We start from the raw sequence: 27,996 nt of genomic DNA, 5'->3' as shown, positions 1-27,996 counted from the left end.
TTTAGTCAATGCCACTCAGACATTGCTCGCCCTAATATTTATACATTTCTTAATTCCATTATTTTACTTTTAGATGTGTGTATTGTTGTGAATTGTTAGATATTACTGCACTGTAGGAGCTAGGAACACAAGCATTTCGCTACACCCGCAATAACATCTGCTAAATATGTGTATGTGACCAATAAAATGTGATAATTGTGATCATATCCATATCCATATCCATAATAATCTCATCATGTAGACTAGTCTACCCGCACTGTATCTGCTAGCTGCTGGCTAAAGCACACGTACCAAGACCAGAGTCGGCACATGTGCCATTTAACACAACAGTTTGTGACAGAACTATCGGTAGAGTTCAAAATACAATAGAAACGCAATGAACTTCAGATTTTTATGCAGTACATGAAAACTTAAGCGAAAAAGTACATTTTGTGCGCTCTACTTCATCTCGCACAGCCTTTTAACCGCAACAAGTAATTTAGAAGATAACACATCTCAGGTGGGAAAATGCGATTATTGTTTTTCTGCAGATTTGTGAATATTCGCATGAACATCTGTCAACAATAGGATGGAAACCAACTAGCTTCAGACGTACATACATTTCAACAAACCAGTGGTGTAAAGTACTTAAGCAGTTTTTTGGGGCATCTGTCCTTTACTTTACTATTTATATTTTTGACAACTTTTACTTCACTACATTCTTAAAGGAGATAATGTACTTTTTACACCTTACATTTTCCCTGAAACACAAAAGTACTCGTTACATTTTGAATGCTTAGCAGGACAGGAAAATGTGTCTAATTTGCGCACATATCAAGAGAACATCCATGGTCATCCCTACTGCCTCCGATCTGGCGTACTCACTAAACACAAATGCTTAGTTTGTAAATTATGTCTGAGTGTTGAACTGTGACCCTGGCTATCCGTAAATTTAAAAAACAAGAAAATTGTGTCATCTGGTTTGGTTAATATAAGACATTTTAAATTATTTATACTTTTACTTTTGATACTTAAGTACATTTAAAAACAAATACTTTTAGACTTTTACTCAAGTATTATTTTACTGGGTGACTTTTACTCAGTCATTTTCTTTTAAGGTGTCTTTACTTTTACTCAAGTATGAAAATGAGGTACTTTTTCCATCACTGCAACAAACATACTTGTTCAGACCAACATGTATCCCACCGTACCTGTCTTGTTTGTCTAATAATAAAAAAATAATAAACATTTTTCATCCTTTGGATATTTCTAGTGCTTGTAATACTTTCTGTAATAGTTTCTGTAATACTTTATGCCATATGGCTTTAAATTGTGCTATTTTGTTTCTCTCTGAAGCCCTAATTTTTTCAATATTTTAATAATAATACATTGTCTTAACGATGGAGGATCAATTAATTTCCAGTTTTTAAGTTAACGTTTTTTTTAAACGAGTCCAACCCATTGGTATCTCACCACTTTTGGACGTTATCACACTCCCAGAATGCATTCATTAGTGAATCATTGTTCGTTTTACACTTACAACATGGCTCTGTCGTTGTGCTGTAGAATTTGTGAATTTTGTGTTGTGTAATAAATTCAGTACATTAGTTTATACTGGATTAAGTTAACTTTAATTAACTGTAATTTTGTTAGTTATGTTCCAACGCTCCATCTTGTGACAATATCAGTTCTTTTTAAGTCTTGGTTTCAATAGTTTATATTTTTTTCTAAGAGATTGTCAGTTGGATAGGATCTCTGCAAGGTTTTGTACATATTACCTATCATATGCGTATCCTTTTCTGACTCAAATAGGATTCCCTCAACATTGCTCTGATGTCCAAAAGATTTCAGATTCGAAATTGTGTGATATAAAACTGATAAATATTTTATTCAATTTCAGTGTATGTTCTATTTCCATTAAATATGCTGAGCAAAAATATAAACGTAACACTTAAAGTTTTGGTACCATGTTTTATGAACTGAAATGAAAGATCCTAGAATTCATTCATATGCACAAAAAACATATTTCTATCAAATGTTTTGCACAAATGTTAGTGAGCGTTTCTCCTTTGCCAAGATAATCCATCTACCTGACAGGTGTGGCATATCAAGAAGCTGATTAAAGAACATGATCATATCACAGGTGCACCTTGTGCTGGGCACAATAAAAGGCCACTCTAAAATGTGTAGTTTTGGTACACAACGCAATGCCACAGATGTCTCAAGTTTTGAGGGAGCGTGCAATTGGCATGCTGACTGCAAGAATGTCCAGCAGAGCTGTTGCCAGATAATTGAATGTTCTTTTCTCTACCATAAGCCGCATCCAACATCGTTTTAGAGAATTTGGTAGTACGTCCAACCGGCCTCACAACCGCACACCACGTGTAACCACACCAGCCCAGGACCTACACATCCGGCTTCTTCATCTGCAGGATTGTCTGAGACCAGCCACCCAGACAGCTAAGGAAACTTTGGGTTTGCACAACTGAATAATTTCTGCACAAAATGTAAGAAACCGTCTCAGAGAAGCTCATCTGCGTGCTCGTCGTCCTCACCAGGGTCTTGACCTGACTGCAGTTACGCGTCGTAACCGACTTCAGTGGGAAAATGCTCACCTTCGATGGCCACTGGCACGCTGGAGAAATGTGCCCTTCACGGATGAATCCCGGTTTCAACAGTACCAGGCAGATGGCAGACAGGGTGTATGGCGTTGTGTGGGCGAACGGTTTACTGATGTCAATGTTGTGAACATGGTGGCGGTGGGGTTATGGTATGGGCAGGCATAAGCTACGGACAACAAACACAATTGCATTTTATTGATGGCAATTTGAATGCACAGAGATACCGTGACGAGATCCTGAAGCCCATTGTCGTGCCATTTCATTTTGCACAACCCCATGTCGCAAGGATCTGTACAAAATTCCAGGAAGCTGAAAATATCCCAGTTCTTCTATGGTCTGCATACTCACCAGACATGTCACCCATTGAGCACGTTTGGGATGCTCCGTATCGACGTGTATGACAGCGTGTTCCAGTTCCCACCAATATCCAGCAATTTCACACAGCCATTGAAAAGGAGTAGGACAACATTCCACAGGCCACAATCAACAGCCTGATCAACTCGCAGCAGGGTTCCAACATGTAGTGGAAAGCATTCCCAGAAGAGTGGAGCCTGTTATAGCAGCAACGGGGGGACCAACTCCATATTAATGCCCATGATTATGGAATGAGATGTTCGACGAGCGGGTTTCCATATACTTTTGGTCATGTAGTGTATCTGTAACCAACAGATGCATATCTGTATTCCCAGTCATGTGAAATCCATAGATTAGGGCCTAATATATATATTTCAATCCTTATATGAACTGTAACTCAGTAAAATCTTAGAAATTGTTTCATGTTGCGTTTCCATTTTGGTTCAGTGTAGACGCACTGACCTGGCTCAAAATGAAGGTAAATATTCATATCAGAAGGTTATGTCTCCATCAAGTGGGTAAGAGGCTGGGATGCAGACATATGCAAGAGTAGGTGTGTGTCTGTGTAGCACATGGGGATGTGTGAAACTTACACCTCAGCCTGAAGAGTCCCCACTTGCACCACCGTATAGCTAGCTTTTCACGTGGCGGGACTGGAAAGACACTTTGGGAGGGCGGTCATGTGTGCTAGAAAAAGACAAGGTCCTGGGTTTGAGCCTCAGTGTTAGCCGAATCAGACTGAAGTGGCACTCACTAAGCAAGCAGTGTCATGTCCTTTACATCTGCGTGGGTGTGGTGTGCTTGTGTGGTGAAGGCAGGTGCTCTTCTCTACCCTCTTCGCAAAAGCAATCTGGTGTGACTCAGGCAGGTGAGGCGCTGGTGTTCTATTTAAAAGTCAGGGTCCCTTTTCTCATCAACGCTCTGAATTAGAGACGCAACCTTTACGCTCCAGCTCTCTCTCCTTAGCTGAGCACAGTAATTGTGCTTAGAAACACAGTGTCAGGGACAACATGAAAAACAAATACTTTGTCTTATAAATAGCATAGTAGCATTACCCAAAATTACATTACTTAACCTTTCTAATGCTGTAATCAAATCAAGCCATATATCTGCCTAGAGGTACTATAACTGGTGATATTATCAGGGGGACCTCAGTAAACCTTGTTTTTATTTTCTTCCAAGACACATTATCAGTCCACGAAAAGGCACACAAAACTATACATGAAGTCCGTACACACCGCTGGCATAAAAAGTCTCAATCTTCCAATTACATGCCAGAATTACAGTCTACACAACATCATTATCACCCCCACCACCACCACCACCGTCATCATCCTCATCATAAGTACCGGTCCTTACCAGGAGAGGGCGGCTGCAACTTGGCCTGCTTCCTGTTGTCCCCCCCAGTCCCAGTGTTGCTGTCGGCCGGCGGGTCCTCTCCCCGCTCCACCTTACACTCATAGGCAAACAGGTACTGGATGTACTGCTTCTTCAGACAGCTGGCGGAGCTGCTGGAGGTACCAACACTCAGACTAGTGGACAGCTCTCGCCACTTCTTGTTCTTGTTCACCTGGAGAGGAGAGGAGAGGATGGTAGGGAGGGGGGGTGGGGAGGGAGACAGGAGACAGAGCATTAATACAATGGCATGTTAGTCCGCTGTATGTATCCTGGCTTGTAACTGCTAACCAGTTGCTCTGTCCCACTTCAAAGCGACTACCAGATAAGTGATATTGACGAGTCTAATCAACCACATCAAAAGTGTATAGTGCAACATTATTTCTGTCCTGCAATACATGAGAAAAACACTTAGCAGTGTCTATCGGTCCTGTAAGACACAATGAAATGAACTCAGTGGTTGTCTCTCACCATGGCCAGGCCCCCTATCTCCCTGACCACCATGTACAGTCTGTAGAGGTCCAGGGGCTTCTTGCCCACGGCAGGGAGGTGGGGAACAGGTGTACCCCTCTCCTCCATGAAGGACAGGTAGCGGTCCACCCAGACACGCCTCTCCGGCTCCCCACCCATATCATACAGACGTGTGATTCGCTCGTTAGTCATGGTGGACGAGTTGGGCTTCTGAGTCGGAAGAGATGGAGAGATATATGGAATTAGCTCCAACCTTGCAAACTGGCACAACTACTCACATCAGTCATCATACTGAAGAAAAAAAACTACAACAAATAAAACATTGGAAGATATTGGTTGGAATGTAAGGAAGAGTGTCACATACAGGGCTGGAGGGAGTCTTTGGCCAGACGGGGCTGCTAATGCTGTCACTGTCATCCCCATGGTAGGAGGACAGGCTGGCTGGGCTGGGGGACAGGGGAGAGGGGACAGGCATGGCACCAGGGGTGGTAGGCTGGGAGACACACTGGGATCCACTGTAGCCATCCTGTAACATACACAGAGAGAGAGGGAGAGAGGGAGAGAGCACTGTGGTGAGTGTTAGTGGTGGAGACAGAGTGGAATGGATTCTGTTTTTCGTATTGCTCTGTTCTTTCCTCACCCATTCCTTCACCCCAACCACTACCGTGTGTGAACAAAAAGTGAGTTGCAGTATGTTCTAAAAGGCCTCTTGCGAACAGCTGCGTGCATCAGAAACACTCAGCAAACCAGAAAGAGAGACACAGCAAGAAAGAAAGAAAGAAAGAAACACTACTAAGAATGCAGGGAACAAGTGCTCTGTGTACAGGTAGGTATGTGTTTGAGCTTTTCAGTGACAGATTGCATATGTCAGCAGAACCATGCCGTTCTCTCTCTCTCTCTCTCTCTCTCTCTCTCTCTCTCTCTCTCTCTCTCTCTCTCTCTCTCTCTCTCTCTCTCTCTCTCTCTCTCTCTCTCTCTCTCTCTCTCTCTCTCTCTCTCTCTCTCTCTCTCTCTCTCTCTCTCTCTCTCTCTCTCTCTCTCTCTCTCTCTCTCTCTCTCTCTCTCTCTCTCCAGTCTGCCAGGGCAGGGAGACTAAGGCCTTGTCTTGTTACTACAGAGTACAGACACATCATCTCTTAAGGGAGCTCCGGGGGTCTTCACACAGCTCAGATTGCCTTCAATAATTCAACACCCACCACTACTATCAACAAAGACTGGGCTTTTCACAGAAATGATGGGGGCAAAACCAAAAGGCAGGAATGGAAAGAGCCAAAGTGCAAAGCTGTTGCTGAGCTGAGCTTCATTTGGGAGAAGTGAGCAGTCAGCATTGGGGTGGGTTGGGCTGTGGCGAGGAGGGAAAGCACACTGTGTGTGGATGTGTGCAGGATTCTAAACAACCTCTTTGCAGTTATAGCTGCCAACACATCAAAAGGAACAGAGATGATGACAAAAACAAATCAAGAAAACATTATGAACTATAAGTGTTGAACAAATTATTAAATATGCAAGAAAACTAAATTATGCCTGCTGTGCTAATGCAGCATATGCTGATCAGATGCCCTTGGTTCATTAGTGAGTGAGTGAGTGAGTGAGTGAGTGAGTGAGTGAGTGAGTGAGTGAGTGAGTGAGTGAGTGAGTGAGTGAGTGAGTGAGTGAGTGAGTGAGTGAGAGTGTGTGTGAGCGTGAGAGCGGGAGAGGTTGTACCTTGGGTCTGGGAGGTTCATTGGTGGGCATGCTCTCCTCCTTGCCATCCATTTTCTGCTTCCCAACAGGAGTCACCATCCCATCCCCAGCCATCCCCATGGGCCCTACACAGAAGAAAATGGAGGGAAGAATCAATTAAAGATTTTCACACATTTTAAAGTATATTTCCAGTGTTTACAGATTTCTATGAAATATGACCTGTTATTACTTACAGTATGAGTGAAAGTTTTCCTTCCAAAATGTTTTATTTAAGTATGTTAAAAAGCTGCTTTTCTGTGTTGAAATGGTGTGGGCGTACCACAACAACAGAATGGTGTGGGCGTATACCGGTCATAAAAAATATAGATCGCTGATTGGCCAGCTCATCCTCCTCTACACCGCTGATGGCCAGCTCATCCTCCACAGGAGTATGACATCATACTCTATGAGGAAATAGCAAAAAAATAAAATAAACGGTCTGTTTGAGATACAAGTTTGAGGTGTTTTTTTGTGTTTTTTCTCCAATTTATGCTTTGACCACAAATACGCGAGTATAGAACGAGTCAACAACATTATTTGGGCATAAGTTAACAGAATATTCCCTTTTAAAAGTGAGATTTGCAGTGGACAGTTCATTTAAAAGGCATTGGTGCATCATGAATGAATTGCCGCTCTGGGATAATAAGGACTCTACTCTACTCTGGTATTGGTGCATCATGAGTGCACCAGACAAACTTTGAATGAAACATATGAGTGCATAATGAATGGATGTTCACACCTGGGGGTACTTGGCCTATCCACAGGGGGTACTTGAGAAGACTGATGAGACCAGAGGTCTACTGGTTAAATGTACATGAGGGGGTACTTCAGGGGTACTCCGGGCAGAGCTAAATTCAGTTTGTGCGACAGTAACTGAAGAAGTTTGGGAACCACTGGCTAGTGTATGAGGAGCAATCTTCACATAGCATGTACATAAGGAGTTGATGGGGCTATTAGTCATTGTAGCCATTGTACTACATCTTGTCTCTGAAATACGCGCACACAGAGCCAAATGATGAGCTGTTCTGAAGCCAAAGAACAGTTCTGGATAATGTAGAAAGTATTATCAAAATGTCTGTCTCGCTGGGGAGATGAACACGTCCTTTCTATCTCCAAGGTCCTCTTCCAGGGATTCTTCTCAAAAGGAATAAAGGCAAAATGAACTAATAAAAATGAAGAAGGCATTGCTTGAGAAAAAAAATGAACTTTTAAATGAAATACCATTGCACTCTCTCGGCCTTGCTGACTATATATCTTACGCTTTTGTCTAACATTGAATAGGTATTTCAGCACCACAAATATAAATTCTGCTCTTACTATGTTTATGAACTGGTAGACTTAAAGATGGTATTAACATTTTTGATATCTTTAGGTAACTTCTTTCAAAAGTTCTTGGTAGAAATGAATAATATCTTGAAGACTACTTTCCGAGTGTGGACTGAATAAGCATTTTCCTATTGAGAAGAAAGTGTCCCTACATGCCAAGAGTCCCAAGGTTTGTCCCTTTATTTCACTTCTCAGCTCGGCGCTCAGCACTATCTGAAACTAATAGCTTTTTACCAACCCCAGGGGCAGCTGAGATGAGTTTTTAAGAACCTTGGCACTCTAATTCATTTGAAGTCTTCCAAATGTCATGCAGCCTGATATTTAGTTTTGTAAGGCTGAGCAGAAAGCTCTTTTCAAATAGAGCCTTGCATTCTCCGAGGTGTGTTTAGCACAATGTGGAGGGGTGAAGGGCAAGAGAGAGCAGGAGAAAGGGGCGCACTGCATTAATCTGTTCTCAGGAGGGCCAACGGAACAAGAAAAATAACAGAACAGAGCTGTCTGCAGGAAAATAACAGAACAGAGCTGTCTGCAGGAAAATAACAGAACAGAGCTGTCTGCAGGAAAATAACAGAACAGAGCTGTCTGCAGGAAAATAACAGAACAGAGCTGTCTGCAGGAAAATAGCCATCTTCAGAACAGTATCTCGCTGTGTATAAAAAATACAAATACAGAAATATCACATGTACATAAGTATTCAGACCCTTTACTCAGTACTTTGTAGAAGCACCTTTGGCAGCGATTACAGCCTCGAGTCTTCTTGGGTATGACGCTACAAGCTTGGCGCACCTGTATTTGGGGAGTTACTCCTATTCTTCTCTGCAGATCCTCTCAAGCTCTGTCAGGTTGGATGGGGAGATTCACTGCACAACTATTTTGAGGTCTCTCCAGAGATGTTAGATCAAGTTCAAGTCCGGGCTCTGGCTGGGCCACTCAAGTTCATTCAGAGACCTGTCCTAAAGCCACTCCTGCATTGTCTTGGCTGTGTGCTTTGGGTCATTGTCCTGTTGGAAGAACCTTCGCCCCCAGTCTGAGGTCCTGAGCGCTCTGGAGCAGGTTTTCATCAAGGATCTCTCTGTACTTTGCTCCGTTCATCTTCCCTTCGATCCTGACTAGTCTCCCAGTCCCTGCCGTTGAAAAACATCCCCACAGTGTGATGCTTTCACCACAATGCTTCATCGTAGGGATGAAGTGTGTCGCTGTGTCCAAATGTGTCGCTTGGCATTCAGGCCAAAAAGTTCAATATTTTCATCAGATCAGAGAATCTTGCTTCTCATGGTCTGAGAGTCTTTAGGTTCCCTTTGGCAAACTCCAAGATGGCTGTCATGTGCCTTTTACTGAGGAGTGGCTTCCGTTTGGTCACTCTATCATAAAGGCCTGATTGGTGGAGTGCTGCAGAGATGGTTGTCCTTCTGGAAGGTTCTTCCATCTCCACAGAGGAACTCTAGAGCTCTTTCAGAGTGACCATCGGGTTCTTGTTCACCTCCCTGAGCAAGGCCCCTCTCCCCCAATTGCTCAGTTTGGCCAGGCGGCCAGCTCTAGGAAGAGTCTGGGTGGTTCCAAACTTCTTCCATTTAAGAATGATGGAGGCCACTGTGTTCTTGGAGACCTTCAATACTGCAGAATGTTTTTGGTACCCTTCCCCAGATCTGTGCCTCGACACAACCCTGTCTCGGAGCTCTACGGATAATTCCTTTGACCTCATGGCTTGGTTTTTGCTCTGACAACTGTGGGACCTTATATAGACAGGTGTGTGCCTTTCCAAATTATGTCCAATCGATTGAATTTACCACAGATGGACTCCAATGAAGTTGTAGAAACATCTCAAGGATGATCAATGGAAACAGGATACACCTGAGCTCAACTTCGTGTCTTATAGCAATGGGTCTGAATACTGATGTAAATAAGGTATGTGTTTTTTTATTTTTAATACATTTGCAAAAATATCTAAAAACCTGTTTTCGTTGTGTCATTATGGAGTATTGTGTGTAGATTGCTGCGTTTTTTTTCTTTAATCCATTTTAGAATATGATGTAACGTAACAAAATATGGAAAAAGTCAAGGCGTCTCAATACTTTCCGAAGGCACAGTATATATTTTTTATTTAACCTTTATTTAACTAGGCAAGTCAGTTAAGAACAAATTCTCATTTACAATGACGAACTACCCTGGCCAAACCCTCCCCGTACCCAGACGCCGCTGGGCCAATTATGCGCCCGCCCTATGGGACTCCCGATCACGGCCGGTTGTCATACAGCCCGGTATCGAACCAGGGTCTGTAGTGATGCCTCTAGCACGGCGATGCAGTGCCTTAGACCGCTGCATCACTCGGGAGACACTCCATCACTCTCCTTCTTGGTCAAATAGCCCTTACACAGCCTGGAGGTGTGTTGGGTCATTGTCCTGTTGAAAAATAAATGATAAGCGCAAACCAGATGGGATGGCATATCGCTGCAGAAAGCTGTGGTAGCCATGCTGGTTAAGTGTGCCTTGAATTTTAAATAAATCACAGACAGTGTCACCAGCAAAGCACTCCCACACCATCACACCTCCTCCTCCATGCTTCATGGTGGGAGCCTCACATGCGGAGATCATCCGTTCACCTACTCTGCATCTCGCAAAGACACGGCGGTTGGAACCAAAAATCGCACATTTTGACTCACTGGTCTAATGTCCATTGCACGTATTTCTTGGCACAAGCAAGTCTCTTCTTATTGGTGTCCTTTAGTAGTGGTTACTTTGCAACGATTCTTCCATGAAGGCATGATTCACACAGTTTCCTCTGAACAGTTGATGTTGAGATGTGTCTGTTACTTGAACTCTGTGAAGCATTTATTTGGGCTGCAATTTCTGAGGCTGGTAACTCTAATGCACATATCCTCTGCAGCAGAGGTAACTCTGGGTCTTCCTTTCCTGTGGTGGTCCTCATGAGAGCCAGTTTCATCATAGCGCTTGATGGTTTTTGCGACTGCACTTGAAGAAACGTTCAAAGTTCTTGAAATGTTCCGCATTGACTGACCTTCATGTCTTAAAGTAATGACGGACTGTTGTTTTTCTTTTCTTATTTGAGCTGTCCTTGCCATAGTATACCACCCCCACCTTGTCACAACACAACTGATTGGTTCAAACGCATTAAGAAGGAAAGAAATTCCACAATTAACTTTTAACAAGGCACACCTGTTAATTGAAATGCATTCAAGGTGACCACATCATGAAACTGGTTGAGAAAATGCCAAGAGTATAGAAAACTGTCATCAAGGCAAAGTGTGGCTACTTTAACAATCTAAAATATATTTTGATTTGTTTAAAACTTTCTGGGTTAATACATGATATCATATGTGTTATTTCATAGTTTTGATGTTCACTATTATTCTTCACTATTACCCTTGAATGAGTAGATGTGTCCAAACTTTTAACTGGTACTGTATATATAAAAATGTTATTATTTGTATATAATTTTTTTACTCTGCAACATTGGAAAAAGGTTTGTCAGCAAGCATTTAAATGTAAAGTCTACACCAGTTGTATTCGACGCATGTGATACATAACATTTGATTTGATTTGATTGGTTTGAAGTCTGTCAAACTGAAGGCTATAGAAGACTCAACTTAATCTCACAACCATTTTAGACAATTGTTCACTACTTTGGTTGCTGTTGGGTACCTTGTTGGCCTGTCCAGGTCTTACCTGAGGGTGGCATATTGTAGGGTGGACCCTGTGGCGTGCCCATGCCTGAGTTGTTGCCTTGCGACTGGTTGATGGGGGGCACCATCTGGTTTATGCCAGGGCCTGGGTAGCTGCCCTGTCTGGGACACAGAGAGAGAGAGACAAGAGCTGGTTAGAGAGGGAAGACTGGACCCAGCTACTTGGTGTGGAGAGCAATTAGTTGGCTTTTGACATGGTAGTAGAAAAGACTACGTAATAGATTAGACTTTCTGCCTCTACTGCAAAGCTATAAGTACATGCCAGTCAGAGGATATGCCCATACGTTTCAGTACTGTATAAACCATCACCCTGAAAATGTATGGGCACATTTCCTAGAAAAAAACAGAATCTCTTTAAAAGCAAGTGTGTGTGAGTAACAGCTGAATAGAAAGCTGTTTCATCCTCCTATCCTTCCTCTCATCCCTTGCAAATCCCTCACCCCTCCTCTCCTCAGCCCTCTTCCCTCCCTCCCTCCTCTCCCCACGAAGTCATAATTTAACTAATTAAGGTGTGCTTCTGGAAAGGATCATGTTATTTGTTGCTATGGCGACGGCTGAAATCAATCCCGTTCTTTCTCCATGCCTCGTCGCATCACGGCGTGTTGGGAGGACATCAGAGGGCTTATCAGCAACCTGCTGAACCAGCGTCACACACAGCAGACAGACGGTCACTGTCACCGCTCCATACCCTGTACCCTGTACAATGCTAGCTCTGTACCAGCCCTGTACCAGCCCTGTACCAACTCAACAGACAGCGCACCAGGATGGATAGCAGTTGGACCATCTCTACTTCCTGCTGGTCCAAATAATCCCTTGGATAACGAGAGAACAGGAAAAGGAGAGTGAGAGAAGTGGCAGAGGGGGGAGTGAGAGAGAGAGAGGTAGGAGTACAGAAGATCCCCTCATCTGTTGTGGATCATTTCCTTGAAGTGGAGAGAGAGTAGAGCAGACTAGAAAGGGTATTTAAGGAACATGGAGTAAAGGGTTGACAGTAGTAGTAGTAGTAGTAGCAGTAGTGGGGGCAGCTTTGTGTTAAAATGCCACACTGACAAGGTCATAGTAAAACCCTTGCCTTTCTGTCCCGAGGGCAATCCTACATCCTACATTCATCTCAACACTGTGATCACAAGGACAAAAAAAAACAAAAAAAACACTCAATGCGGATTTGTGTCAGTCAGTCAAAAGAGCTGAACTTCCCCAAGCAGAGAGGACAACAATGTATTGGATGTGTGACAGTGACTAACCAGGCAGAAGGAGGGATGAGGAGGGATGGGTTTGAGATTATTGGGAGGTTTATCATCTCACAGATGTAATTAGTCATAGAGCATGTGTGATGATACATATGTAATCCCTCTATGGGCCTGGGCTCACAGGAAAAACCATGGCTCACAGACAACAACATACACTGATATCAATCAAATCCTGCCTGTTATAGACTGTTTTCTTGGAAGCACGTTATTTGACAGTACTGTTTTACTATGGGATTTGCTGGGTATTTCCAAGGAAATCATGTGGTATCATTGGATACTTTTTGTTACTTCAAAGAATTCAACACAATCGGTAGCTAACATGGCGACATTGCCACCTCGTGTCGGAGTATATCGTTTCAGTTCCGTAAAGTGCTATTTCTCCCTACTGCATCTACACCCTACATCGCCCCACATTTAAAAAATCCCGGCGCCAGTGCTGACGAGAATAATGTCATAAAAAACATCATCAACAACAACAAGAAGAAAGTGGAGTTCGACTGTGGGGCTAGTCCATTATTACAAATTCATGTTATAAAAAAAGCCCATTAGGAAACACTTGATGGAGGGAACGCAGGCCGTTTAATCACACTTAATGTATGCATGTTCTGCTATCAAAAAAGGCACAGCACATTTATCTTGCTCTCGGGCACCTTCGCTGGGGGAGAAAAAAAACCTGTTGCCGCAGAGAACGAGGGGAAAGCAGAAAGGGAGGGAGAGACGGACGGATGGAGAGGGAAAGAGAGGTGAAACGCAGCAAGAGGGGAGTGGGAGAAAGCGAAAAGGAGAAAAACAAGAGGGAGAGGATAAATAGAGAGCAGAGAGAGGAAAAGATAGTGAAGAGAGAGGGAGTGTGTCCCGGGTGAGACTGTGGGGGGCGTATTTCCAGCTCACAGCACAGGCTTACCATCCAGTAGTCATTGTAGCGTAATCATTGTATCGTGAGCTGAGCTAGCTGAGCTAGGGAACGGTTGAGGGGAATCTGAGCTCCTCTAATTGAGAAGGATCAAACCCAGCCCCACCCTCTATTGTTTTTGATCTCTCTCTCTCTCGCTCTCTCTCGTTGTGTTGTGTTGTGTGGGAGAACACAGCTGTTTTGTTGTGCTCTGCTTCTCAAAAAGATACTGCTGATTTGACACTGCTTTCAATTGAGTCTGTGAGCAAGCAAGTTGTAGCATGAATATGGCCAGATGAAGTCAGGAAAAACGAATAAAATAAACCATAAAATGTGGATTTAGTTTTAGCCCAGAAACAAGATAGACAGAAAACACTAGAGCATTACTACCAGCGCAAACCATTATGAGTAATGCTCTCATGAGGTGTTAGCCACATTTAGAGCCTCTTGAAATATTCTGAGGGAAATAATATGTGCTTTGAATCACTTCAGCAGATAAACAGATTAGTAATCACTGTTCTATTTAAATGACTAGCCCTGTAGTCAGTCCCAGTCCCAGTCTTGTCGCCCTCCCTGCCTGCCTGTCTCTCTGTCTCCCCTCATCCCCCTGCATGGAACTCTGCTGTCTGTCCTTAGTATTCTGCCCACATGTGTGAAGGACATCTGAGGAGGCCTGTCTCTGAGCACGGCTGGGGAGAGAAAGGGAGAGAGGGCCGTTGCCAAGGGCTGCCATGGTTACCGGGTGCCAGACAGCCAGCTGCAGTCACACACACAACTCCATGCCAGACCAGCACTACAGTGCCAGTGTCAAAGTCCCCTTCCTGCCTGTCCACTGCAAACACTCACTGCTACAACAGGGAGTGAATTCAGTGTGGCAGGAGAAAATAGGGGTACTAAAGTACTGCCACCATCCAGACCCTATCATTACCCAGCCCCACCACCCTCCATCAACCCTGACTGGTGAGAGGGAGAGAGCGAGCAAAAGTGAGAGAGAGAGAGAGAGAGACTGAGAAAGAGAGAGAGACTGAGAAAGAGAGCGAGAGAGAGAGAGAGAAAGAGAGGGGGGGGGGGGGGGGGGGGTCTGCACGGTGTAGTCAGTGGGAGGGTATGAACAATATGAATTATATATGGGCACAATCTGCTCTCAAGGCAGCTCCCTCTCAGCCACAGCTCCATTCCAAGCAGCCAGCTCAGCTAGCGCCTGCCTACCTGACTCAACCCAAACAGAATCAAAAATAAAACAATGAATGAAAGGACAGCCTTTTAACATATTAAATCCTGAGAAAAGCCCCCCTCCCCCTTACATCAAACAGTTCTGAAGGGAGAGAAGCCATTTATTAAAGCCTAGCTGGAGCTGATGCCAAGGCTGCCTGTGAGCCACAACGCTGGCGGCAACAGCAATGCATTCTTGACATTCAAGCAGCTCTTATTTATTTAGTAAATTTACTTACTAAGGAGGTCAGAAATGAATTATTTGGCGAGGATTTACCCCTAAGCGCTCTTCTCTCTCGCTTTCTCTCTTTCCATTTCCTTTAATTTATTTTTCTTTTAAGCATGCTTTTCTCTAAGTGCTTATTTTCTACAAGCCGTGTTTCTGTAGCTCCAGGGAGAGCTACCAAAGTCATTTGAAAAAATACTTTCTGTCTTCAGCCAACAGAGCCAGGACAACACCTAGCTTCCTAATACTACTCTCTGGTTATGTTCTCCAAATCCCAACATCAGTGTTCACTCAAGAGACTTTACTCCTACTTCCGATCATTGATCCAAACCAAGTCACAAGCCGTGCAATAGTATCATCTCAACTTAAAACCTCAACATAACCCGATTCAAACCCAAGTGCCTTTGATAGACTTACATTACCGACAGCAAGTTTACAGTCTTTAAGATTCAAACATAATATTATTCTAAATGTCAGCCAATCAGACGAAGTATGGGTGTTTTGGTGATTTGATCATGAAAATGGGAAATCATGTATAATTCAAAGCACTTAAGGGAACATTTCTGAGGACTGGGGAAAACACTAGCTAGCATCCCCATCACACTTATCTAGATGTAATCATAGATCCCCTCCAGCCACAGGATATCATAGTGGCCTTGCTCTGCTCGTTAGGCATTCTTTTCACTCTGCGTAATGAATCTGGAGTAGTCGAGCCCAGGGACAAGGTTCAGGCTGTTGGCCGCTTGTTTTCAGACAGACAACAAGAGGTTTAAATGTTTCACAATGCTGCTCTCAGATCAGAATCAGGACTATAAAAGAGTAAACACTAAACACAGTGTTTCAGAGCCTTCAGCTCACTCCAATTCCCCCGTAATCTTCCTCAGCTGTTCAGAGGACGAGAACAAAACAGAACAAGGGTTGAGAAACAGAGATAAACAATAGGAGATGTGGGGGGGAGGTCAACAATCCTCCTAAATCGGTCCCCCTGCCTTCGCTTCCTGCTTTCTCCATGGCAACACCATGCACGTGCAGCCGCAGAGCAGGGGGCTGTCAGCTCTCTGCCTCCTCAAAGTCAGCTGGAAGAGTCAGTAGAGCTGCCCTCTAACACACACACACACACACACACACACACACACACACACACACACACACACACACACACACACACACACACACACACACACACACACACACACACACACACACACACACACACACACACACACACACACACACACACACACACACGTAGACACACACACACTCTCTCCTTCCCTCTGTGTTTTCATCAGACAGCACTAATTGCATTCTCAGCCAGCCTAAGACCATTTTTTTTAGTATACCTTTATTTAATTAGACAAGTCAGTTAATAACAAATTCTTATTTTCAATGACAGCCTAGGAACAGTGGGTTAACTGCCTTGTTCAGGGGCAGAATGACAGATTTTTACCTTGTCAGCTCGGGATTCAATCTTGCAACCTTTCGGTTACTACGCCAACGCTCTAATCACTAGTCTACTTGCCGACCATCTCCACATCTAGGGACAGACTGAGAGACACAAAGTATTTGCATACAGTGCCTTTCTATGGAGGGGGACCTAGTATTCACAGCATGTATGTAAGTACAGTTGAAGTCAGAAGTTTACATACAGATTAGCCAAGTACATTTAAATTCAGTTTTTCACAATTCCTGACATTAATACGAGTAATAATTCCCTGTCTTAGGTCAGTTAGGATCACCACTTTATTTTAAGAATGTGAAATGTCAGAATAATAGTAGAGAGAATGATTTATTTCAGCTTTTATTTCTTTCATCACATTCCCAGTGGGTCAGAAGTTTACATACACTCAATTAGTATTTGGTAGCATTGCCTTTAAATTGTTTAACTTGGGTCAAACGTTTCGGGTAGACTTCCACAAGCTTCCCACAATAAGTTGGGTGAATTATGGCCCATTCCTCCTGACAGAGCTGGTGTAACTGAGTCAGGTTTGTAGGCCTCCTTGCTCCCACACGCTTTTTCAGTTCTGCCCACACATTTTCTATAGGATTGAGGTCAGCGCTTAGTGATGGCCACTCCAATACCTTGACTTTGTTGTCCTTAAGCCATTTTGCCACAACTTTGGAAGTATGTTTGGGGTCATTGTCCATTTGGAAGACCCATTTGCGACCAAGCTTTAACTTCCTCACTGATGTCTTGAGATGTTGCTTCAATATATCCACATAATTTTCCTACATCATGATGCCATCTGTTTTGTGAAGTGCACCAGTCCATCCTGCAGCAAAGCACCCCCACAACATGATGCTGCCACCCCCATGCTTCACGGTTGGGATGGTGTTCTTCGGCTTGCAAGCATCCCCCTTTTTCCTCCAAACATAACGATGGTCATTATGGCCAAACAGTTCTATTTTTGTTTCGTCAGACCAGAGGACATTCTCCAAAAAGTATGATCTTTGTCCCCATGTGCAGTTGCAAATCGTAGTCTGGCTTTTTTATGGCGGTTTTGGAGCAGTGGCTTCTTCCTTGCTGAGCGGCCTTTCAGGTTATTGTCACGAATCCCGCTTCCTGAGTCTGTTTTTGCCTGTGTTCTGTCCTGGAGTGTTTTTTCCGGTGTCCTGGAACGCACCCTGTCTGGTTGCCGGGCGACGTAGCTAGTTGGGAGATCTCTGATTTACCGCACCTGTATCCCATCAGCTATCTGCACACCTGGTCCTGATCATCACCCCTCCACTTCATAAGCACTGACCTGACATCCATTCCCTGCCGGATCGTTAGCCATGAACAGTATGTCGTGCCAGCGTATCAGCCTCCATTTTGATAGAGTTTGTTTTGTTGTTTTGTACGTCTTGCTTGCCTTGAACTTACCGCCGTTCTCTCTGTCTACAGTCATTCACCCGGAACACTCATTCCATCCCTACTTGGTCGTCGGTGGCTTCTGTTACTCCCTTGGATCTGTCAATTCAATCCCATCAACTCAACTCCGCTGCCCGCTCCGCTACCTGGATCTTTCTATCTCTACACTTAAACTTGTAAATAAATACTCACCTTTGTCTTACTCTCCTTGTCCTGGTCTGCTTCTGGGTTCTACGTTAGAAAACCGTGACAGTTATATTGATATAGGACTCGTTTTACTGTGGATATAGATACTTTTGTACCTGTTTCCTCCAGCATCTTCACAAGGTCCTTTGCTGTTGTTCTGGGATTGATTTGCACTTTTCGCACCAAAGTACGTTCATCTCTAGGAGACAAAACGCATCTCCTTCCTGAGCGGTATGACGGCTGCGTGGTCCCATGGTGCTTATACTTGCGTACTATTGTTTGTACAGATGAACGTGGTACCTTCAGGCATTTGGAAATTGCTCCCAAGGATGAACCAGACTTGTGGAGGTCTACAATTTGTTTTCTGAGGTCTTGGCTGATTTCTTTTGATTTTTCCATGATGTCAAGCAAAGAGGCACGGAGGTTGAAGGTAGGTCTTGAAATACATCCACAGGTACACCTCCAATTGACTCAAATATTGTCAATTAGCCTGTCAGAAGCTTCTAAAGCCATGATATCGTTTTCTGGAATTTTCCAAGCTGTTTAATAGCATAGTCAACTTAGTGTATGTAAACTTCTGACCCACTGGAATTGTGAAATAATCTGTCTGTAAACAATTGTTGGACAAATTACTTGTGTCATGCACAAAGTAGATGTCCGAACCGACTTGCCAAAACTATAGTTTGTTAAGAAGAAATTTGTGGAGTGGTTGAAAAACGAGTTTTAATGACTCCAACCTAAGTGTATGTAAACTTCAGACTTCAACTGTATGTATGCTATATTATGGACTAGGAGAGCAACTGGAAGAGACCATTTCTGAAGGCCTGGATGAGAGGGTGATGAGAAAGAAAGAGGACAGGGCTGAGGGAGGGAGGGAGAGAGTGGGTAACTGTGCTGAAAGAGGGGACAGGTGAGGATGACAGAAACTGTGGTGGAGTGGTTAAGAGAGTCAGGTAGGCAAAGACAATGCCTCCCACCCTCCCGCTCTCTCCCGCCAGCCTCTCACCGTGGGCCTATGTCTGGGTGTCTGGTAGAATGACAGTGGAGATTGACAGGCTTTGTGATTTGCCCCAGCAGTATGCATGATGTTGTGCCACTTCTTATTGACAGTGAAGATGTCTGTTAATGGCTCCTTCAGCATTTACATAGTCTGTCTGCAGCGCTCTCCTGACCATTAATCACAGTGTCAACCAACGCAGACACAGACAGGATTCTCCAAATGCCAACCGGCCCCATGATGCATCACCATCGACCATGGTGGGCGCTCTCTCCACATAGAAATGCATGTTAACAAATTCAACATGGAGAAGGATTCATTTGTCATTATTAACACGCTTGGGGATGATGCTGACTCTCTGTTTCACTCTCAAAAGAAAGCCACATAAGGGAACTCTCTTTTGGTTTGTGATATTACTTATGAGCGATGTTGAGATTCAACTGAAACTGGCAGGCGTTGTCTATAGTTCTATTTAGAGTTCTGATATCCCACCACGAGATGAATGGAGCACTGTGGTGGTCATCGAAAAGTTATGGCTGGCCTCTGAACAAACTAAACATAATGAATGTCAAGAGGGTTGAAACCTCCAGATTTGCTGAAAACAACATATTGCTTGGGTGTTGAAAGGGAGTTCAGAGAGCCATGCAAATTTAGCAAGAGTTGGCAACAGAAAGTTAAACACAGGTTAGCAGTTAGCAACCAGTGAAATCCCTCATAAGCAATTTTAGCCAGTGATGCTATCTTTGGCCAGATTAGTTTAGGTGTCATGTAGGTGCAATATCACCCATAATGAGCATCAAATGAGCACATTTTCAGGCTGAACAGTAACAGGTTAGGGTTAGTGGTTTGGAGATGGTGCTTGGTTGACCTACCCGTGTTGCTGAGAATGAGGGGTGTTGTAATTGGGGTGTGGAGGTTGGAGAGGAGGAGGAGGAGGGGTGGGTGTGGTGGGAAGAGGGGGCAGGGGACTGGGTCCAGAAGAGGTGTGGAGGGCTGGGGACCTCACACAGGGAGGTCTACTGCAGAGGGAAACAAGAGTTTGAGGGAAAGTGCTAAACAAACGGCATTAATTCAACCCAAGGAACACTACAGTGAAGTGTGGTCAGTGCCTACCCTGTGAAAATGAATAAACAATTATTTTATATATATATATATATATATATTGTTTTTTTTTAAATCAATAATAATTTTGTCATGTTTTTTCTGCATTATAAAATCAATTTCTGAACTAGTTCTTACTACCCAAATTTGCAATGATCTGGTACAGTACACAATGATGCCAGGGGAAAGGCAGCCTCGCTGTGTGCCTTTCTCCAGCCCTTCAAACTCCAAACTCAATGCAAGGCATTGACATGACTTGCGCATGCGTGTTTCTACCATATACTGCCAGCTAACGGACTCCAAAAGGCAGGCAGAGAGCTTCGCTGTCTTTCATGTGTCAATATGTCCCATTCATTATTGCACTCAAATAATACATGTGAATGCGTATTGGAGTGAAAAAAGTAATGGGACAGGCAGGAGGATAGGCCGGGCTCCCTCCTGCCTGTGGACGTCATACGTCATCAGCCGCCTTTTGGCTGTTACGTTCATCAGAATGGCTAACATTATGCATCGGAAACAGTTTTTAAAGTTGATTTTCTAGCTTAACAGGGGGTGATAAGGAATGGAAGACCAACACCTGAGCTTAGGAACCTAACATCAAAGGAAAGGACAGAAAATAACAAGCTGATTGTTATCAACGGAAAGACTGGCTCTGTGGCTGCGCTGCTAGCAGCCAATTCTACTGCTTCCCGCCTGCTGTTCTCCACCAGCGACAGCGTGTGGACAAGAGACAGTTACTGCCTATAGCACTCAACAAGCATGTGAAATCGGTGTCTCACATCCAAAGCCAGATAGCTCTTAAGACATTTGGCAGCTCATGGATAGATCTGGCATTGAATGAACAACGGAGATTGAACATCAGCATGCACAATGCCAAGGTAAAAGAGAACCGTGAGATTTTGAAAGCCCTAGCTAATTCATGCTACACATGCTGCCTATTGTAGGAATTTTCAATTAAACTGACGTGCACTTCCGTGTTCTGCAGAACAAAGTGATGGATATGAGTTTCTGCAGCGACAAGACTTTGATAGTTTCTATGAGCGATTCGAGCAGAAATGCAATGAACTGGGCCTGGCAGAATGCGAAACTCGTAGTAAATGGGGTGAATTTACTACAACATACTGGACAATAACAATGTTCAGATGAGAGCCAGGTTTGAGCACTTTGGTGAATTTAATTTCCTTGGCTTAGTGAACTGGGAAAAAAATCTAAACAATGTCACAAAAGTTTGACACCAGCAAACGAGAACCTGTCAAAATATGCCAAGTATTCGTTAGACTTAAGGCTGATCTTGTTGGATAGTACAGTTCACAAATGGTACGAGACAAATCCAAGAGGTGACAAAGTTAATGCAGCTGGTCCTCACTATACCAGCCACAACAGCATCCGGTCAAAACCGGATCAAGGACGACTTTCATCCCTTGCCATCATCTCCATCGCATCGAGACCGAGATACTTATTATTATTTATTTTTTGTAACTTTTTATTGGTATTTTCTTTCACAGTTACAGTAAACAATGTTTGAAATACAGTACATTGAACTTGTGGTTTTATACATTTGATATACCATAGGAACATGCTTTTTGAATGAGGTAGAAATGTATACGCCCATATGAAAATATAAAATACTTCAGTAATACTTTCAAAACATACATTAGAAACAAAAAAGTGCACAAAAAAATAAAACATGGCTGGTCTTCAAAACGAATACAACAATTATAATAATAAGACAGGCTAATATTAAACACTCACAAAGGTAGATCAATTAAGTACAAAGCTCAGGTAGGCAATTTACTGTAGAGGGAAATTGCAGTGTCTCTACATAGGTAAAGAAAGGTTGCCACATTCGGTAGAATTGGCAGAAAAACCACCGTAGGGTAAATTTTATCTTCTCCAATTTACTAAAGTGTAAGACATCTTTAATCCACAGAAAATGAGAGGGAGGAGAGGGCGACTTACACAGAAGTCAAATCAACCTTCTTGCCAACAAACTCACAAAGGCTACAAAGTCAGATGTGTATTTTGGTAGTGTTGTAGTATTTTTTAAATATATGTTTTTATTTCACCTTTATTTAACCAGGTAGACCAGTTGAGAACAAGTTCTCATTTACAACTGCGACCTGGCCAAGATAAAGCAAAGCAGTCCGACAAAAACAACAACACAGAGTTACACATGGGATAAACAAACGTACAGTCAATAACACAATAGAAAAATGTATATACAGTGTGTGCAAATGTAGTAAGATTAGGGAGGTAAGGCAACAAATAGGCCATAGTGGCGAAATAATAACAATTTAGCAATTAACACTGGAGTGATAGATGTGAAGATGATGATGTGCAAGTAGGGATACTGGGTTGCAAAAGAGCAAAAATAAATAACAATATGGGGATGAGGTAGTTGGGTGGGCTATTCACAGATGGGCTGTGTACAGGTGCAATGATCGGTAAGCTGCTCTGACAGCTGATGCTTAAAGTTAGTGAGGGAGATATAAGTCTCCAGCTTCAGTGATTTTTTTGCAATTCGTTCCAGTCACTGGCAGCAGAGAACTGGAAGGAAAGGCAGCCAAAGTAGGTGTTGGTTTTGGGGGGCGACCAGTGAGATATACCTGATGAAGCGCGTGCTACGGGTGGGTGTTGCTATGGTGACCAGTGAGCTGAGATAAGGCGGGGCTTTACCTAGCAAAGACTTATAGATGACCTGGAGCCAGTGGGTTTGGCGACGAATATGAAGCGAGGGCCAGCCAACGAGAGCATACAGGTCGCAGTGGTGGGTAGTATATGGGGCTTTGGTGAAAAAACAGATGACACTGTGATAGACTACATCCAATTTGCTGAGTGGAGTGTTGGAGGCTATTTTGTAAATGACATCGCCGAAGTCAAGGATCGGTGAGATAGTCAGTTTTATGAGGGTATGTTTAGCAGCATGAGTGAAGGATGCTTCGTTGCGAAATAGGAAGCTGATTCTAGATTTAATTTTGGATTGGAGATGCTTAATGTGAGTCTGGAAGGAGAGTTTACAGTCTAACCAGACACCTAGGCATTTGTTGTATGCACATATTCTAAGTCAGAACCGTCCAGAGTAGTGATGCTCGTCGGGCGGGCGGGTGCAGGCAGCGATCGGTTGAAGAGCATGCATTTAGTTTTACTAGCATTTAAGAGCAGTTGGAGGCCATGGCATTGAAGCTCGTTTGGAGATTTGTTAACACAGTGTCCAAAGAAGGGCCAGAAGTATACAGAATGGTGTTGTCTGCGTAGAGGTGAATCAGAGAATCACCAGCAGCAAGAGCGACATTGATATATACAGAGAAAAGAGTCGGCCCAAGAATTGAACTCTGTGGTACCCCCATAGAGACTGCCAGAGGTCCGGACAACAGGCCCTCCGATTTGACACACTGAACTCTATCTGAGAAGTAGTTGGTGAACCAGGCAAGGCAGTCATTTGAGAAACCAAGGCTATTGAGTCTGCCGATAAGAATGCGGTGATTGACAGAGTCGAAAGCCTTGGCCAGGTCGATGAAGACGGCTGCACAGTACTGTCTTTATCGATGGCGGTTATGATATCGTTTAGGACCTTGAGCGTGGCAGAGGTGCACCCATGACCATCTCGGAAACCAGATTCCATAGCGGAGAAGGTACAGTGGGATTCGAAATGGTTGGTGATCTGTTTGTTAACTTGGCTTTCGAAGACTTTAGAAAGGCAGGGTAGGATAGATTCGGGTCTGTAACAGTTTAGGTCTAGAGTGTCTCCCCATTTGAAGAGGACCACGGCAGCTTTCCAATCTTTAGGGATCTCAGACGATAAGAAAGAGAGGTTGAACAGGCTAGTAATAGGGGTTGCAACAATTGCGGCGGATAATTTTAGAAAGAGAGGGTCCGGATTGTCTCAGGTATTACCCCAAATAATGATGTTATGGCAGTAGGAGAAAAAAGCACTTGTAATACTTTAGATATTGTATCAAAGATGGCAGACCAATAGTTATGTAGAGAAGAGCAGGACCAAAACATATGTATTAATGAAGCAGGAGCTTGCCGACACCTGTCGCAAACAGGGTCGACATCAGGATAGATCTAAGCCTGAGTTTAGTCCAGTGAGGAAGGTGTAGGATTTTGCCTTAGATTAAAAAATGTTTGGCACAAATAGAAGAGGAGTGGACACGGTACATAATACCTTCCCATGTACAGTTGAAGTCGGAAGTTTACATACACTTAGATTGGAGTCATTAAAACTTGTTTTTCAACCACTCCACAAATTTCTTATTAACACTTCACAAAATAGATGGCATCATGAGGTAGGAAAATTATATGGACATATTGAAGCAACATCTCAAGACATCAGTCAGGAAGTTAAAGCTTGGACGCAAATGGGTCTTCCAAATGGACAATGACCCCAAGCATACTTCCAAAGTTGTGGCAAAATGGCTTAAGGACAACAAAGTCAAGGTATTGGAGTGGCCATCACAAAGCCCTGACCTCAATCCTATAGAAAATGTGTGGGCAGAACTGAAAAAGCATGTGCGAGAAAGGAGGCCTACAAACCTGACTCAGTTACACCAGCTCTGTCAGGAGGAATGGGCCAAAATTCACCCAACTTATTGTGGGAAGCTTGTGGAAGGCTACCTGAAACGTTTGACCCAAGTTAAACAATTTAAAGGCAATGTTACCAATTACTAATTGAGTGTATGTAAACTTCTGACCCACTGGGAATGTGATGAAAGAAACAAAAGCTGAAATAAATCATTCTCTCTACTATTATTCTGACATTTCACATTCTTAAAATAAAGTGGTGATCCTAACTGACCTAAGACAGGAAATGTTTACTAGGATTAAATGTCAGGAATTGTGAAACTGAATTTAAATATATTTGGCTAAGGTGTATGTAAACTTCCGACTTCAACTTCCGACTTCCTAGAAAAAAATTCCCTTGGCCCAGGCTACTGTTGATTGCGAAGATGGAGGCCTTTTTAATTGAAGTGAAACAAAAGTTAGAGTATGCCTATGGTGAAAAGCCTACAAGGCAGGGCTCCAGACTGCGACCACTTCGTCACATTTTGCAACCCTTTGACTTGGCTGTGCAGGAAAAACATGTATTGGTTGCATCGGTGCGGGGTGCACATTCATTCACCTAACTAAAAACGGGCTATTTTTTAGAAGGCTAAAACCATGATTTGGCCAAACATTAAAGTACATTATCTTCCTGAATCCTGTAATAAAAGTGTCTGCTTGCCTGCCTCTGTACCTGTTAGGCTGGGGCCTGCTGCTGTGTCGAGCGAGCTACTCTTTCTTTCCCGTTGGAAAAAATGCTCAGGGAGAAAGAAAAGTGTTCTGATTGTATAACATTTTTAAATCCAATTGCTGGGAAAACACAGCTATCCTGTTGTCACAGATGGGGATAGGATGTTCTCATCTTTCTGTGGGTATACTTTTTATTTCTCAACTCTCAATTATGAGCTCAATAGCAACTACAAAGATATTTGATATGGCTTTGAGATACAAAATGCGAATTGGCCATTGTGATTGCATATGGATGGGGGGGGGGCAGAGTGGACAGTAAACAGCATACCTCGATGACCTGAATAATGGCCAAGTCTACCTTGCTCCCTACTTGTCTGAATCGCTTGGAAGTAACAAACACAATTCCTCCAACACCTATCGGAAACTGCTAAGCTACACTACATAACCAAAAGTATGTGGGCTGGACACCTGCTCGTCGAGCATCTCATTTCAAAATCATGGGTATTAACATGGAGTTGGTCCCCCTTTGCTGCAATAACAGCCTCCACTATCCTGGGAATGCTTTCCACTAGATGATGGAACATAGCTGAGGGGACTTGCTTCCATTCAGCCACAAGAGCATTAGTGAGGTCGGGCACTGATGTTGGGCGGTTAGGCCTGGCTCGCAGTCAGCGTTCCAATTCATCCCAAAGGTGTTCGACGGGGTTAAGGTCAGGGCTCTGTGCAGGCCAGTCAAGTTCTTCCACACTGATCTCGACAAACCATTTCTGTATGGACATCGCTTTGTGCGCTGGGGCACTGTCATGCTGAAACAGGAAAGGGCCTTTCCCAAACCGTTGCCACAAAGTTGGAAGCACAGACTCATCTAGAATGTCATTGTCTGCTGTAGCGTTAAGATTTCCCTTCACTGGAACTAAGGGGCCTAGCCCAAATCACGAAAACAGCCCCAGAATATTATTACTCATCCACCAAACTTTACAGTTGGAACTATGCATTCGGGCTGGTAGCGTTCTCCTGGCATCCGCCAATCCCAGATTTGTTTGTCGGACTGCCAGATGGTGAAGTGTGATTCATCACTCCAGAAAACGCGTTTCCACTGCTCCAGACTATTCTCAATTGAATCTTGTCTTTACTAATATGTAAAATTTGTTTCAATTTAGAATGGCCCATTATGAAATGGGCAGGAAAAGGGCAAGGGGGAAAAAGACATCCATATGAATAGCAAATATGAATAGCAAACATGTTTTCACAACGAAACATATTAAACTTTTGACAGCCCCTCTCTGCGCACTCGAGAAAGGAATGCAGGAGAAAGAGGAGGAGATGAAGACACACAGTGGTGAGATATTTTGTAACTAAAGGTAATGAGTCCGCCTATTAATTATGAAAATATAAAAAATGCCCTATTACTAGGCTATTCAAAATAAAATACAAATTCACTATGATTGCAGGCTAACCATAAGCCACCCTGCACAATCAATGAACCAATAGCATTGCCTAGGCCTATACATTCTCGCCTGGACTTATTAGTAGAAAGATTGGAGCATAGCATAAGGTAAACAGTCCACCCAGTATGCATAACAATACAGTACACACTCAAAGACAATTACTATAATTGAAAATAACTTTTCTTAAAATTGATCATCACAGTGAGGTGAGTTTTAAAAGTAAGATAGGCCTACTGTTTTGATGAGAAGTGTTTGATGGGATTTTAGATTTCATTTGCATTTCCACAGAGTGGTTAGAAGAACAATAGAGCCCTGAGTACCAGACCATTAGAACCTGATGGAGGAACAATAGAGCCCTGAGTACCAGACCATTAGAACCTGATGGAGGAACAATAGAGCCCTGAGTACCAAACCATTAGAACCTGATGGAGGAACAATAGAGCCCTGAGTACCAGACCATTAGAACCTGATGGAGGGACAATAGAGCCCTGAATACAAGACCATTAGGACCTGATAGAGGGACAATAGAGCCCTGAATACCAGACCATTAGGACCTGATGGAGGAACAATAGAGCCCTGAGTACCAGACAATTAGAACCTGATGGAAGAACAATAGAGCCCTGAGTACCAGACCATTAGAACCTGATGGAGGGACAACAGAGCCCTGAGTAGCAGGCCATTAGGACCTGATGGAGGGACAACAGAGCCCTGAGTAGAAGGCCATTAGGACCTGATGGAGGGACAACAGAGCCCTGAGTAGCAGGCCATTAGGACCTGATGGAGGGACAACAGAGCCCTGAGTAGAAGGCCATTAGGACCTGATGGAGGGACAACAGAGCCCTGAGTAGCAGGCCATTAGGACCTGATGGAGGGACAACAGAGCCCTGAGTAGAAGGCCATTAGGACCTGATGGAGGGACAACAGAGCCCTGAGTAGCAGGCCATTAGGACCTGATGGAGGGACAACAGAGCCCTGAGTAGCAGGCCATTAGGACCTGATGGTCGTTAGCAAATTGGGTACTACTAACGCATG

The 27,996-nt window shown here is 43.6% G+C and overlaps 1 protein-coding gene across 1 annotated transcript in view; it reads right to left on the bottom strand.

The window, feature by feature from the left end:
* LOC120023325 (AT-rich interactive domain-containing protein 1B-like) overlaps window positions 1-27,996 on the bottom strand; it is a 215,623-nt gene that overhangs the window by 9,477 nt on the left and 178,150 nt on the right. Inside the window, exons 9-13 of the mRNA XM_038967342.1 lie at window positions 11,553-11,671; window positions 6,525-6,628; window positions 5,185-5,346; window positions 4,821-5,030; window positions 4,314-4,524 (exon numbers count right to left, since the gene is read on the bottom strand). Coding sequence (XP_038823270.1) covers window positions 4,314-4,524; window positions 4,821-5,030; window positions 5,185-5,346; window positions 6,525-6,628; window positions 11,553-11,671 — 806 coding nt within the window. The remainder of the gene's footprint in view (window positions 1-4,313; window positions 4,525-4,820; window positions 5,031-5,184; window positions 5,347-6,524; window positions 6,629-11,552; window positions 11,672-27,996) is intronic.

The sequence above is a fragment of the Salvelinus namaycush genome, chromosome 28 (genome assembly GCF_016432855.1).
Source record: "Salvelinus namaycush isolate Seneca chromosome 28, SaNama_1.0, whole genome shotgun sequence".
NCBI classification, from domain to species: domain Eukaryota; kingdom Metazoa; phylum Chordata; class Actinopteri; order Salmoniformes; family Salmonidae; genus Salvelinus; species Salvelinus namaycush.
Note: the sequence above shows the minus strand (reverse complement) of the source record. Positions and strands in the feature narration are given on the sequence as shown.